The following is a 13,333-nucleotide window of genomic DNA, read 5'->3' on the forward strand; positions in this document are numbered from 1 at the left end:
AGCAGCCGGCATTCTCTGCCTGCTGCCTGGAGCCGCTCTCGGCTGCCTCCCTGTCTCTGAGCACAGCAGACCCCGGGCCCCTGCCTCATCCGCCTTCCTTGCTCCACTTCAGATACTAAGGAGGTGAAAGAGAGATACGGTCCCCCTACAGATAAATAACATTAGAAAAACTTCCTATCAAAAACAAACAACATAGGAAAGAGGTAGAAAAATTCCGATTACAATTTAATACTTTTTAGAGAAGAGGCAGAGAGCAAAGGGGTGTGTGTGTGTCAGGCACTTATCCCCTTTCTGCGCTAGGAGCTCGGATAAACAGTCAGCCAAGCCCCGACGCCCCCAAATCGTCTGCCTCCAAGCCCCGCACGCAAGGACAGCTCCCTGGTTGCCTGCGGCGCAGGCGGGATGCTGCTTCGCAACTAGTCCAGTCCTCTGCCAGGCCCTTCCTCTCCTCGCTTTCTTACGCCCTTTCCGCTGGCATGAATTCCCCTTTGGCATTTTCTCCCCTCTCCCCTCTTTTCTGTCATCTGGTTTCTCTCCAGTCCCACCTTCGCTTTCCATCTTGCGTCGCACGGCCTGAGTCGCCCTCTCGCCCAGCCCCCAGTCTTCAGCCCAACGTCTGTGCTTCCAGTCCCCACTCCTCCTTGTGGTCGTGGGGGTCCACCACCTTTCTTCTCAAGTTCGGGAACATGCCCTTCCGCCCTGCCTGCTTCCTTCGCCCGTCCCGGGCCGCGGACCCTGACTAATGGCCGGTCCCTGCTGTGTGTGGGGTGTTGTGTTTTTTTCTTGTCTCTCCCCAGCAGGGCACGGGGGTGTGAACCAGCTCGGGGGGGTGTTTGTGAACGGCCGGCCCCTACCCGACGTGGTGAGGCAGCGCATCGTGGAGCTGGCCCACCAGGGTGTGCGGCCCTGTGACATCTCCCGGCAGCTGCGGGTCAGCCACGGCTGTGTCAGCAAAATCCTGGGCAGGTGAGGGCTTCGCAGCTGTCCCGGGAGACGCCTTGCCTACTTCCCCGGCCAGCCCTGGGTCTCCAGCTGGAGGACGTGGCTAAAAGTCCAGCGCGCCAAGCCGGAGAGGGGGATCCCCAAAGGGGTCTGGAGAGGTGCTCCTTTTGGAAAGAGTGTTCAGATGGTGGCCGAAGACTCAGGAGCGAGGGTGGAGCAGTGTCACCCAGTGCCTGCCCTGCCCTTGGTCCCTGGTGAGAAGGCAGCCCGTTTCCGGCTTCAGAAAGAGAAGGATAACTTTCCTAATGGAGTTAAGGCAGATATGGGGTGGAGGACATTAGAGGAACGGGGTGGGAGTGAAAATGGGTCCCCGAGAGAAGCAACAGCATTTGGGAGGTAGAAGTAGGGTCCTGGTTCCCATAGATGCTCTGTGCCCAGTAGGAAAGGGTTCGAGGTGGTGCCTCAATCCTGGCCTCCGGGAGACCTTGCAGCGCTGTTCATTTTGCTCTTCCCAAATGAAAGGCTGGGCTTTCACTCCCACGGGTGCCTATTTGGGCTGGTGCGCACCCAGCACCTGGTGTGGCCGTCTCCCCGGAGGGATGGTACCCCTTGTCCTCCTACTCCCCAGCGCTCCTCGTCCTAGCCAAGCACCCTCAGGAAGTCAGCTCAGCCACACTGGGCCTTTTCCCTCCACTCCGCTGCCTCGGCGGGTGGGAGAGTGGCTCAGCAGCTCTGGAACCTACAGCCCCCCTGCCCCGCCACGGTCCGCTTCTGGCTGACCCCGCCGGCTTTCCCGGCGCAGGTACTACGAGACCGGCAGCATCAAGCCGGGTGTGATCGGTGGCTCCAAGCCCAAAGTGGCGACGCCCAAAGTGGTGGACAAGATTGCTGAATACAAACGACAGAACCCGACTATGTTCGCCTGGGAGATCCGAGACCGGCTCCTGGCCGAGGGCATCTGTGACAATGACACAGTGCCCAGCGTCTCTTCCATCAACAGGTGAGCAAGCCACCCGGGTTTTCAGGGCTGGACTCCAGCTCCTGGCTCCTGCCTGCAGGGGTGTCCCACGCCCAGTCTCTGCTCTTTGTCCAGCCTCTGCCCTTTCTCCCTGCTCCCAGCCCCAAATCCTTCTGTCAGAGAAAGGGAACCTGTGAGGCAGAGAGATAGACAGACAGACAGGGCTGTCTGCAGTTCAGGGCTGGGTATTCCCTGCCAGGCTTCTCCCGCCGGCGTCCTGGAAATGAATCCAAGTGTTTGTGGTAATTAAGACTCCAAGATTACGAGCATCCAGCCTTGGGATCTAGAGACAATCACAGCCTGCAGCCGGAGCCTTTAAAATGACCAGTGTCTATTCATCCCTCCAAACAGACTGCCCTTTCTAAAGGCTGCTCCTTCCCCAGGGGCCGCCGCTTGTCCTGGCTCCCTCACCCTCCCTGCCAGCTCCCACAAAGCTCACCTCCCAGGAGTCTGGTCTTGCTAGCCAGCTCCACACAAATTTCTGGCCTGTAAGCACTGGGATCTGGGCTTGCAGAACAAATGCCAACCACCAGCCAGCAACTGGCAGGGAGTAGAGGAGCTGGACAAGGAGGGAGTGCCAAGCAGGGAGGGAGAACTCCAGACTTTGAGACTGAACCTTGGGTGATACCCTCAACCACCTAAGGTGCCTGTCTCCAGGCTGAAGTCTTTGCGCTGATGACAGGCTCACACAAGTGAGGACAACACAGGGCTGAGTCAGCTTGACGTATAGGATATTTAGGTCTCCTGGTCTCCAAACCCCTCCAGCGTGCTCTCGGGGAGAACACATGTGCACACTCCATGCATGTCCACCCTAGCCAGTGTGCCAATATGCCTATCTGTGGTAGCTACAGAACATACAAGCAGCACTGGGCTCAGGAACCCAGGCTAGTTTCAAGATCACAGAACTGTACAAACTGACAGTTGTTCACAGAGTCCCTGCACAAGTCACACACCAGCCTTGGCCCCCCATTTTAAGACACCCCAAAATGAAAAGAGGGCTAAGCAGTTCACACCTTTGTTATTTTTTGCATTCTTCATAAGCTCATTATCAGGACAACTAATAATTCACATGGTGCCTTATTCTGAAATTGGCATCACATATCAAGGATTTTTAAAATATTTTGCAAGTGATATGGAATTATCCCAAATCATCCTGAAAACAGCAGGTAAAATTAGCTGGTAGAATGTACCTTGGCTAAAGAAGATTCCCTCTGCCACACTCGTGCTGTAATGTACTGCAAGGCGACCCCAGAAATTATCCCAGTGTGTGCCATCTGTATTAAAATGGTTATTCAGTTATGAACAGGGTAACATAATACTGATCAGCTAATTATACACCCTCCGAAAACCCTCCAGCTCCCTCGGCCTGGCTCAGCCAGGTATTGAAAGCATAGCGATTTGACATTCAGATACCTTCCAAAGGAGCTGGAGAAAGACGCTGGGTGGTTTGGGAAAGGAATAAGCCCTTTGCTTTAAAAGCCAGGAGAGGAGGCTGGGGCAGCTTTGGGCTGAGGCAAGAGTGGCACTTCGGGAGGGGAAGGGGACAAAGCATTGTTTTATGAGCCATGTAGAGACTCAGTCTCTTGGCTGACTGCTGGTCCTGGGAGTGAGTTGGAACTGAAATCTCAAGAGAAGAACAGCCAAGGGCCAAGAGTGGCCCTGCTATGTGCAGTGTTGCTAGGACTGGGTAGTGGTCTTCTGCAGAACATTTAAGAGAAATGCTTGTTGTCAGTAATAGAATTGTCAAGCCTTTGAAGAAACCCAAGTCATGTAGGATTAATGTAATTTGTTTCTTTTGAATGGTGTAGAGGAGTGGCACAACAAGTCAGGTGTGGTGGCCCCATCCAACACCCCCTGCCCCTCCCCCCAACAACATACACCCCTCATTGGCTGAGATGATTTTAGAAGCTGGCTTAGGCATAAGTTTGGAAATGCTTCTATCCTGAAAAGCCATGAAGAGCAAGGGCCAGGTGACCCTAGGATCAAGCTCCAGAGGTCTTGAGGTGCACCCACCAGAATTAGGACAAAGTAGACAAGTAAGCCACAAGTGAGATGAGGGTGGGGAAAGAGTAGCCTTAGCTTCACAGCTGTGACAGCTGCAGAACCTGCCCAGCACAGAGCCCTATCACCTGAGGGGCACACAGGCTTCCTTTGGGTGTGGAGAAATAGCCATCTGTGGGCAGGTGTTGCTGGAGATGGAGAGGGAGTGGGAGGAGAGGAACAGGTAAGCCACCAACAACACGGGCAGCCCACCCTGGGTCCGCAGTTAGGCTTCATGGCTGGCTTTGTCTACAAGGAGCAGGAAAACTATTCCCAATTTTGCTTTTGGCCGGAATCCTCTCATGGTTCATATTTTGGAAAGAACTCTTGGGGCTTCCCAGTGTGCTGCTGAGTTGGGGCTGGAGAAATCCACCTGGGGAACCATGCTCTCATCTTCATCCGTGCAGGTGCTTTTTGCTCTGAAGAGGGAAGGTTTATCTGAGATGTATTGTTTCACCCAAAAGCCTGATAAAAACAGGATGTTTCTGCTAGTGCTGGTTATATCAGAAACTTTGCCTTTTATCAGTTTTGGGAATTCTCACTCACTGTAGGAAGAGCCTGGAGATTTTCCTGTGTGCAGAAAGTGTGGTGCACCGGGGAACGGGTGGTTCTTGAGTTTAGAGCTTTGTTGGTAGTGACCTGCCCACTTGTGTTGGGTACTTTATAACAGTTATGAGTAAGGTTGTGCATAAGCTGGTGGTTGGCAAGAAAAGAAGTCCACACATGCTCACCCACCTGAGCCAATGGTTTTTCATCTTATCCTCCCCAAAACAGATGCTGTTGCCATACTTGAAATATGCTGTTATGGTTATAAACCAAATTGCTTTTTTCACTCTTTAAAAATGGTTTTGGCATTCTCTGATTCTGTTGCGATAAAGGCGTGGCCATCCAGCCTGTATTCTCCACTATCAAATCCTCAGAAATGCCTCTCTGAACAAGTGGACTGGGTCAGGAAGGCCTCCCCACTCCCACAGACCACTGTCAAAAATCCCAAGGCTTGACTGGGCTCCTTAGCATGTGGAATTTATCTGAATCTTTCTAAACATTGGGTTACCAATGGCTGACCATGGAGTTGCCAGTTTTTTGGTTTGTACACCGCTGCTGTAAAGGGCAGGTGTTTATAAACAGGGGACTTTAGATTGAAACCTGGTGTGGGAAATGGCCTGGAGAGGGGAGAGGTGGAGGGAGATCCATGCTACTGAAAAAGGAAAAAGTCACCTAGTTACATCGCTGAGCAATTGTCTAAGCAGGAGGGATTTTCCTGATTATATGCCAAAGTCTTCTGGTTTGGCTGTTACTCTGGGCAGAGAATACAGCTCCTTTGAAAGAACAGGCACAGACCCCAAATAGAGTCTGGGGTTACTGACAATCCCCTGAGGGTGCTCTTTTGGGAAGAGCTGACAATAAGGGTGTCACCTTCTAACTTTTTTAGCTTGCCTAACACTCTTTGGAGTCAGGGCACTCTCTGCCCCTAGATCTTTGGAGTGGACCCTGCCAGAATCAACTTCTCATGGGTCTCCCACTATCCACACTCTCTCTTAGCCTGTTAGGCTCTAGGTGAGTACATTCATTCTCCTAGCAGTGGCAACCCAGGGCTGTGTTAAGGACTTCCATCCTGTGTCATTTGGGTGTCCCTCTTCTGTCATTCTCAGGTCTTTGAGTCATTCTCAGGTCATTGTTCCCCTTGGGTCAGGAAGTGGAGTGACAATGGTCTACCAGTTGTTCATTCAAAGACCTTTCCAAATAAGCTGGGAGCTATTCATCTTAGCCCAGGGAATGTTGAAGATATGTTCCGGGCTAGGGTCTGTTTCTCCCTCTCTGAAACTCAGGTTCCAGAACATTGCCTATTCGACTCTTGGACCTGGCTTGGCATGAAGCTTGGCCAGAGGGGCGGTACTGCCTACCACATCTCCATACCTTTGCAGCTATTTGGTGGTCAGGGCTGTTGGTCTCATGGCAAAGAGACAGGACAAGTTGGAGAGTTCAGAAAAAGACTTCTATCCACAGAGGAATGGGAGAAACAAGGACAGGGAACTCGCCTTCTGTGGCCTGAGCCTAGCAGATTGGGCCCACAAATAGCAGACCAGTGCACCAATTTCTGTCAGAGAAGCCTCGCTCACCTGTCCTTTCCCAGACACAGTCCCCTACTGTGAGGTTGCCCATCATCGGAATAACATTTGAAACAGGCGTGATGGTTGAAATTCTCATGCCTTAAAATGAGCTGGAGTTGTCCTCCTGAAAAGCCTCTTTTTGTTTTTGTAGTTGTTTTAGCCTGGGCTTCCTGGCCTGCAGTCCTGTTGGTCTGATTGCCTCCCTGTTGGCTGGTTCTGTGGGTGTTCAGGCTACAAAAGGGGTTTCTGGTGAGAGCAATGGCTGCTTGCCCTGCCTTCCTACCTCAGCTGGCGACTCTCGAGAAGAGGCAGACAGGAGGCGCTGGGCCTGACAACAGCTGCAGGTGCATTTCAGAAGGTGACGCAAAGAAGAAAGGAGAGGGAAAACCCAAAATAAATAAATAAATAGTGTCCCAACTGTTCTGAGAACTCAATAAAATAATCACATCAAATATGAAGAGGCATAAATCTTGTGTCTGCACAGGTAACCTACTCAATTGCTTTTATTATCGCTCAGGCTGCCTCCATTTATTACCATTCATGGCCTGGGCAAAGGAGGCTGCGTGGAGGGTGGTCTCCAGTGCAATCCTACACCCCGAGAGGCAACAATCAGCCCATACAGCCAGAGATTTCGATGGGAGCCCGGGAAGGGCCCATCTGTCTGCATGAAAACCAATCAATAACTCTGTAACCAGAGCCCTGGTCACAGGGAAATGGACAACACAACAGTTCAATAGAGGGGCCACAGGGGGAATTAGCCAAGTGGAGATGGGGCCAAACAGGAGCAGCCCCTAGAGAAGGGAAACAGGGGTGCCTGGAGTAGGGGAGATTAGGGAGGGGTTGGGGATGTGGCAGGGGAGAGCAATAGCTTCATATGCATGTTGGTATTAGATGGGGAGTATTGTACAAAACAGACCCAGGGAATGAGAGGCAATGTTGGAAGTTGAGGTGGTAGGGAACATGTGTTTTGGACAGCATTTGGGAAATGGGCTTGTTCTGGTGCACATGGGATAGTGTGACTATGCATGATGGCATGTGCTTGCGGACTAGAATGTTACAGCTTCTACAGAAAGAGGAACAATAGTAGTAAGTGGTGTGGAAGATTAATCACACTCCACACCCCCTAAAACCCCTCTGAAAAGGGGATTCTTATGAGCCCACATGGGATAGGGGTCCTGCTTCCCAATCTTCTTAGCAGGACTGATGAAGGAGCCCCATTGTCCGCTCCCAGCTTCTTAGGTGTCCAACAATAGCTCCTCTGCAAGTTGCCTCTTAATACTCAAGTCTATCTTCACCCCCTCCTTGTGGCTACCTGGAATTGGAGTTTTTATATTAAGAAGAAAACAATGGTGTAAAAGTGACATGCATCCAGTAGAAATCATACTTCAAGTACCCAAACAACCATTCTGTTTCTCACTTTCAGTACAGTATTCAATAAATTGCATGAGACATCCAACACTTTGTTATAAAATAGTCTTTGTGTTAGATGACTTTGGCCAACTGTAAATGTTTTGAGCATGTTTAAGGTAGGCTAGGCTGACCTGTGATGTTCCATAGATTAGCTGTATTCAATGCATTTTCAACTTACAATATTTTCAACTTATCGAGCCATCACCCTATTGTGAGTTAAGGAGTATCTGTACACTGAAAAGAATTTATTTTTCACTTCCTGTCCTTTAAAATAATGCTCATCCGACCTGCCAATTCTCTGCATCCCTGCTGTTTCTTCTCACACTTCCCTCGCCCCTCCAAGCCAGGTGTCCAGAGCTCAGATTCCTGCAGGGGAAGCAGCTTCAGGTGCAGCTATCCCCAGTGCAGCTCCCCAACCATGCAGGTGAGTCTAGAGAAGGGGAAAGGGCTCCTGAAACTGAGAAGTGGGAAATAGAGTCTCACAACCAATGCCCAAATAGCAAGTGAAATATTAGACAGCCGAAAAATTAAATCACGTTTGGTTTTTCTATCTACCACTGAACTACTAGGTTGAGGTGGTTTTCTCTTGTGGAACAGACTATTTGTTTTGGGGCTAGCAAGGCATGGCTTGAATATATTCATGATGGTTTGCAGTGTAGAAGTTGATATCTTCTGTGTGTGTGGATTTGTGTGTGTTTGTGGGTGCCTACCTATGTCTGCTTTTAGATGAAAAGGCTCTGAGGCCAAGAGGAGAAAAGGGAGGAAGGCTCACAGGACATGACCTGCAGTCACAGGCAAGGCTGGACACCTTGTACTTGGGCCATCAGATCAATTGGCGAGTAGTCATTGGGCCACTGGGTGAGGTGGCAGCAGCAATAAGGCTAGGCTGAAGATGCCTCATTTCATAATCTAGGCAAATTGGGGCCACATTTTCCTTCAGTTATTTGCATTGTAACACTCTGTAGTCCAGTTAACCCCAGATAAGAGGGGCTTTCCTACAATGATGCCACCTTTGTGACGAAGAGCTGTGCGACCAGCTGTCCATCCTTACTTTGATACTTGGGTCCAAGCCCCGTTGGCAGGATTAGTTAGTGACCAATTGCATAAGCAGCCACGAAGACGCTCTTCCCAACACAATCCTTCCTCCAAAGCTGTGGTCCCGCAGTGGGAGGCATGGCAGCAGCACTGGGACCCAATGGTGGGCAGAGATCACCCCAGAACCGGCCTGCAAGTCTTTCCTCAATAATCCCAGGTGCGAGGGGCATAGTGAAGAGGCTTACTGTTTGTGAGAAACGCAGAGCTGGCCACTGCAGAAGGCTTGGGGTGTAGATGAGGCATGATAGCAGAGGCAGCCTCAGGTCTCCTAAGGAGGGCTGGGCACAGGGGAGCTGTTGAGGATATGGGAAGCTAAAGAAGAATGGTCTGGTGCTGCAGGAGAGGGAGCAGCCTCTTGTAGGCTGGGAACTCTCAGGTAAGAGAGGAATTGTGCAGGAAAGAGGTAGACAGGCGAGGCTGCAGAGCTAGGGTCCCCTCATGGCACATCTGCGACAACCATGGGAGAAATGAGGCCCTTTCTTTTGCTTTCTGAGAGATAATGTAATGAGAACAGATTTTGTTTTCCAAGAGAGAAGGAAAGAGACAGAAAGACAGCAGGGCAGGGGGAGAGAGTCAGGTGCCATTCTATTCTAGAAAAGTTCAGGTTTGTTGTAGGGATGTTGGGGGAAGGAAAGCAGTGCCCAGAAGTCCAGACTGGGGTTTGCCAAAAGCAATGATGGAGACATGCTGTGGCTCCAGGAGTCATGAGCACAAAAGACTCCCCAGCCCCAGCAGGAAGAGGCTCCAGAATATGAGATGAAAAGTGGTGAGAACTGGACAAACAGCTGGAGCACATGGGCCCTGCCTACAGGCAGTGATGCAGGAAGACCGGATTTTTAAAAACTCTGTGCTGACCGAATAAAACTCAACTTTGGGCCTGATTCCGTCCATTGGCCAGCATTCAGCAGCCTTTGGTTGACCTGACTGGATGGACTTATCTCTCTGCCTTAGACCAGGGCAGTAACATCCATGCAAATGGAAGGGTATGGGGCATTTCCTGGGTCCCTTGGTCCAGAAGCTGCTGGGGAAGGGATTGGAGGAGAGATTATGACTCCCTATAGCCGGAGGAGGAGAGGTGGGGTGTGGGTAGGGAGGGGCAGAAAGTGCGGATGAGGACTGGGAGAGTGAGGCAGGAAGTGATGAAGCTGAGAGGTGGAAGGAAGAGCGCTGCCTTGGGCTGGACAGGGTTGTTCGGGATTGGAGCACATGGCTGAGCAGGATGTGGCACAGCAGAGCCTGCAAGGGGAGCTTGGATTTGCTCATCTGAGCTGGGGCCTTCGGTGGCCCTGCAAGGTCTTGGGGGTGGTGGCAGGAAGCCTGAGCTCCAGGCAGCTGGTAGTACAGGCTGATGGGCCCTGAGGAGAGGCCCAGAGGTGATGAAGGAGAAAGGGGAAGAGGAAGGTAAGCAGGTTTCCGAGAAGTGTATGGAGCGAAGGAAATGACCTGGGAGGAATAGCAGCCTGGCTGGAGCTATGCAGCCCTTTCTGAGAGGGAACCTCATGAGTGTGCTGCAATGGCCTGGCTGTGGCCCCTCTAGGCAGGCTGCGAGGCAGGCCAGCAGTGGCTGCAGCCTAGTCCCTGGCAGGCTGGAGAGAGAGAGTAGGAGAGCAGCCAAAAGGGAGGGAGGGAGGCCCCTGCCTGCTGGGGGTTCCAGATTCGAGAGCCATCTCCACCCAGAGCCTTTGGCCGGGTTGCTATGGACTTCCTCCTCTGCCTGCCCTCAGTCCTGCCTGAACCACAGATTTCTCTCTGCTGCCACCTGGGAACAGAACAAGCCAGGGACAGGACCGGTGGCTCCTGGCAGGGCTGAGGCAGGGCGGCAGGCTGGGAGGAGAACTGTGTTCACCCTGCAGGCACAGTAGAGTCAAGAACTCAGAGAGGAAGGATCGGAGAGGACTGGAGAGAGGGGAGCAGGCAGAAAGGGAGAAAAAAAGTGGCCCCTGAGCATGAGCAAATGGGAGTGAGCACTGGGGGCTGCTCTCCCTGGTCTTGGTGCTCCCTCTTGGCCCGGGGGTCTTTGCTGGGCCCAACTGCCCAGCCCATACTTGCCAGGCAGGTGATAGAAGCTGAAGGGCATGAGAAGTCTGCAGGCAGCTTCTGGCCTGCTGGACATGGAGGCGGTCAGGAAGGAGACACTCATTCTGCCTCTTAGTCCAGAAGCTTCGATCCTAATTTTGGAGGGCAAGCAGTGGTGCCTGCCTTAGTGTGTTGTCCCAAGAGAAGTTGGTGATGTGTTGGGAGCCTCTGTGCACGGCTCTGCTTTGGAAAGACTATGTGTGCTGGTGGTATCTAGCTAGACCTGGCTTCTATGCCCTGGGAAGCTGTCTAAATGGCCCTGGCTCCCAGGGAGCTCTCGAAAGGAGTCAGTCTTGTCAAACTGGGAGTTGGTGGTTTGCTATTCAGAAGGCTTCCGGCTAAAGGGATTGTTTGGTCCCAGAATGAAAGTCCCTGTTATCACTTGGATGGCCTGCCTGTTTGGGATGTTAGTTAATGTTCCTTGGAGAGCACATGGTTGAATGGACAGTAGACATCCCAATGGGTCAATGAGCGGGGGTTCTGAAAGGTACACACAGGGTCCCGACACATCTGGTCTGTGTGCATGCACAAGTTTGGGGATGTGAATGCTTGTGAGTAGTGTGCATTTGCTCTGCTGGATGAGTGAACCAAGCCGTGTGTGATGGCCAGGGTGGAGGGTGTGTGTAGTATCGCACTAGGAGAACTGGAAGCAGTTGTTTCTTGTGTGTCTGCTGACGTCCTCAAAGGGAGCATGTATTTAGGTAGAGACAAAGGTCAAGATAGTCACCCCCTTTTATCATTTGCAGAGTGGATACCACTCTCCCTTCCCCCAGTCCCTTACTTTTCTTCCTCTTTCTCCTCCTCCTCCTCGTTCCTCAGGTTAGCTGGTTTGGGGCCAATCTCAGAAGACTCTAATTAAAGAGTGAGGAGAATCTGATAAGATAAGGAAGGCCATCCTTCCTCTAGGGACTAATGGAGGTTTCATGTTCCCCACTCCCCGCTGCTTCTCTGAGGAGCTGACACTAGGGCAGGCAGCCTTCCGACTGTGACTGTCTGGAGTCTGGGAGAGCCAGAGAGAAGGAGGTATGACTGGGGTTGGGACTCGGGTTCCTACCCATTTGCAATGGTCCTGGAAGGGAAACCCTAGCAGACTCCAGATGAGAGTGAGGGGAGGGTAGAAGAGAGACGGCAGAAGACAGGAAGACAGAAGTGGGAGCCAGATGTGATCAACACAGACATGCCTCGCTAAGTCCTAGTTTTTGGCCACAGAAATGGACTGTACAAGGTGGAGTGTGGTATCTTTTTTTTTTTTTTTAATTAGGGAAGGGGCTATGAAGCCATTTAGCCCATCTTTGGGGCTAAGCACTTAGCTCCTGCAGAGAGTACAGCCCTGGTTAGGGTTCAGCTCCTCCTAGAAACAATGCTCACCTGCGCTCTCGACCCTCCACCCTCCCACCCAGCACATACACTTTTCTTCTTCCCCCACCCTCGTTTCCTCTGAACTTGGCTCTGTGGATCAGGTCACTCCTGGCCCCATGGAGACAGCCAGGAAGGCCATGCCAACTCCCTTAGGAAATGACCTCCCAGGGTAGGGACAAAAAAAGTTGAGAGAAATTCATTTCATGGCCAATGGCTGCTTAGAAAAGGCAATTCCAGCATCTGAATGTGATAAATGTTAACTGAGCATTAATCGCATTAAAGAGGGCCCTATAAACTTTTCATTTCTAATTAAATTCGTCCAGTGATGCTGCCCAAGCGAGTACTCTGGGCCTTTGTTTATGTGGAAAATTAAAATGCAAATACAATGGGATTTATTTCCAGGAGTGGAGTGATGGGCTGGCCCCTCTGGCTACTGGTCTCCAGGCCTGTCAGGTCAGGTGACTGCTTCTTTGGAGGTGCTATCCCCCTTGTGACAGATTCTTGTATGAAGGGAGAGGCCAGAGTTCAAGGTCAAATAGAGTTAGTAAATGGGGAGAAGATATAGAAAGAATTGAAGAGAAGGAGAAAAAGGCAATAGATTACCAGGAATATAGGGAGACATTATTCTGGTTTCCCACCCTCCTTCCCCACCAACTCACATCTCTAGGAGTATAGACCCCCAAAATCTTGTGAATATCACCACAAGCCTCCTCTGAAGCTGTGAGATGAAGGAGTACATGGGAGAGAGAATTTGGAGGAAGCAGCCCTGCCAGGCTCGGCATGGCGGCTCACACCTGTAATCCTAGCACTTTGGGAGGCTGAAGCAGGAGGATCACTTGAGCCCAGGAGTTTGAGACCAGACTGGGCAACATAGTGAGGCCCATCTCTATTAAAAAAAAAAAAAAAAAAAGAACTAAGTGGCCATCAGGAAGGGTCAAGGGCCTGGATTTATCTCCAGCAGTTTGAGGGTCATCTGCTGTCCACACTGGGGTTTCACTGGGCTCTTCCTGCCAGTTCCAAGTGGCATTGACATGGGGCAGTGAAGCATAGAGGCACAAACCGAGGAAGACATTGTGCATGCACGCCTGCACGCACGCAGCCTTCTTGCACATAAGGAGAGCCGGTTTCTCATAAGAATAAACAAATGTCCCTTGCAAGGAGTCCTTTAGTGCTATGATCCCTTGATAAAAGTGGTAATCCTAAATGCTACTGAATGGAACAATCTAAATTTCCTATTTACTAAAAACAAATTAAAAGTCGAGGGGAGAGAAAACCTGCATAA

The 13,333-nt window shown here is 51.3% G+C and overlaps 1 protein-coding gene across 5 annotated transcripts in view; it reads left to right on the forward strand.

The window, feature by feature from the left end:
* PAX2 (paired box 2) overlaps positions 1-13,333 on the forward strand; it is a 94,000-nt gene that overhangs the window by 13,623 nt on the left and 67,044 nt on the right. For 4 of the 5 annotated variants that reach the window (XM_054436277.2, XM_054436278.2, XM_054436280.2 and 1 more), the window contains 2 exons: positions 798-966; positions 1,745-1,942. In XM_054436277.2, the coding sequence (XP_054292252.1) occupies positions 798-966; positions 1,745-1,942 (367 nt within the window). The remainder of the gene's footprint in view (positions 1-797; positions 967-1,744; positions 1,943-13,333) is intronic. The other variant, XM_054436281.2, reaches the window with a different exon arrangement.

The sequence above is a fragment of the Pongo pygmaeus genome, chromosome 8 (genome assembly GCF_028885625.2).
Source record: "Pongo pygmaeus isolate AG05252 chromosome 8, NHGRI_mPonPyg2-v2.0_pri, whole genome shotgun sequence".
Lineage (NCBI taxonomy): Eukaryota > Metazoa > Chordata > Mammalia > Primates > Hominidae > Pongo > Pongo pygmaeus.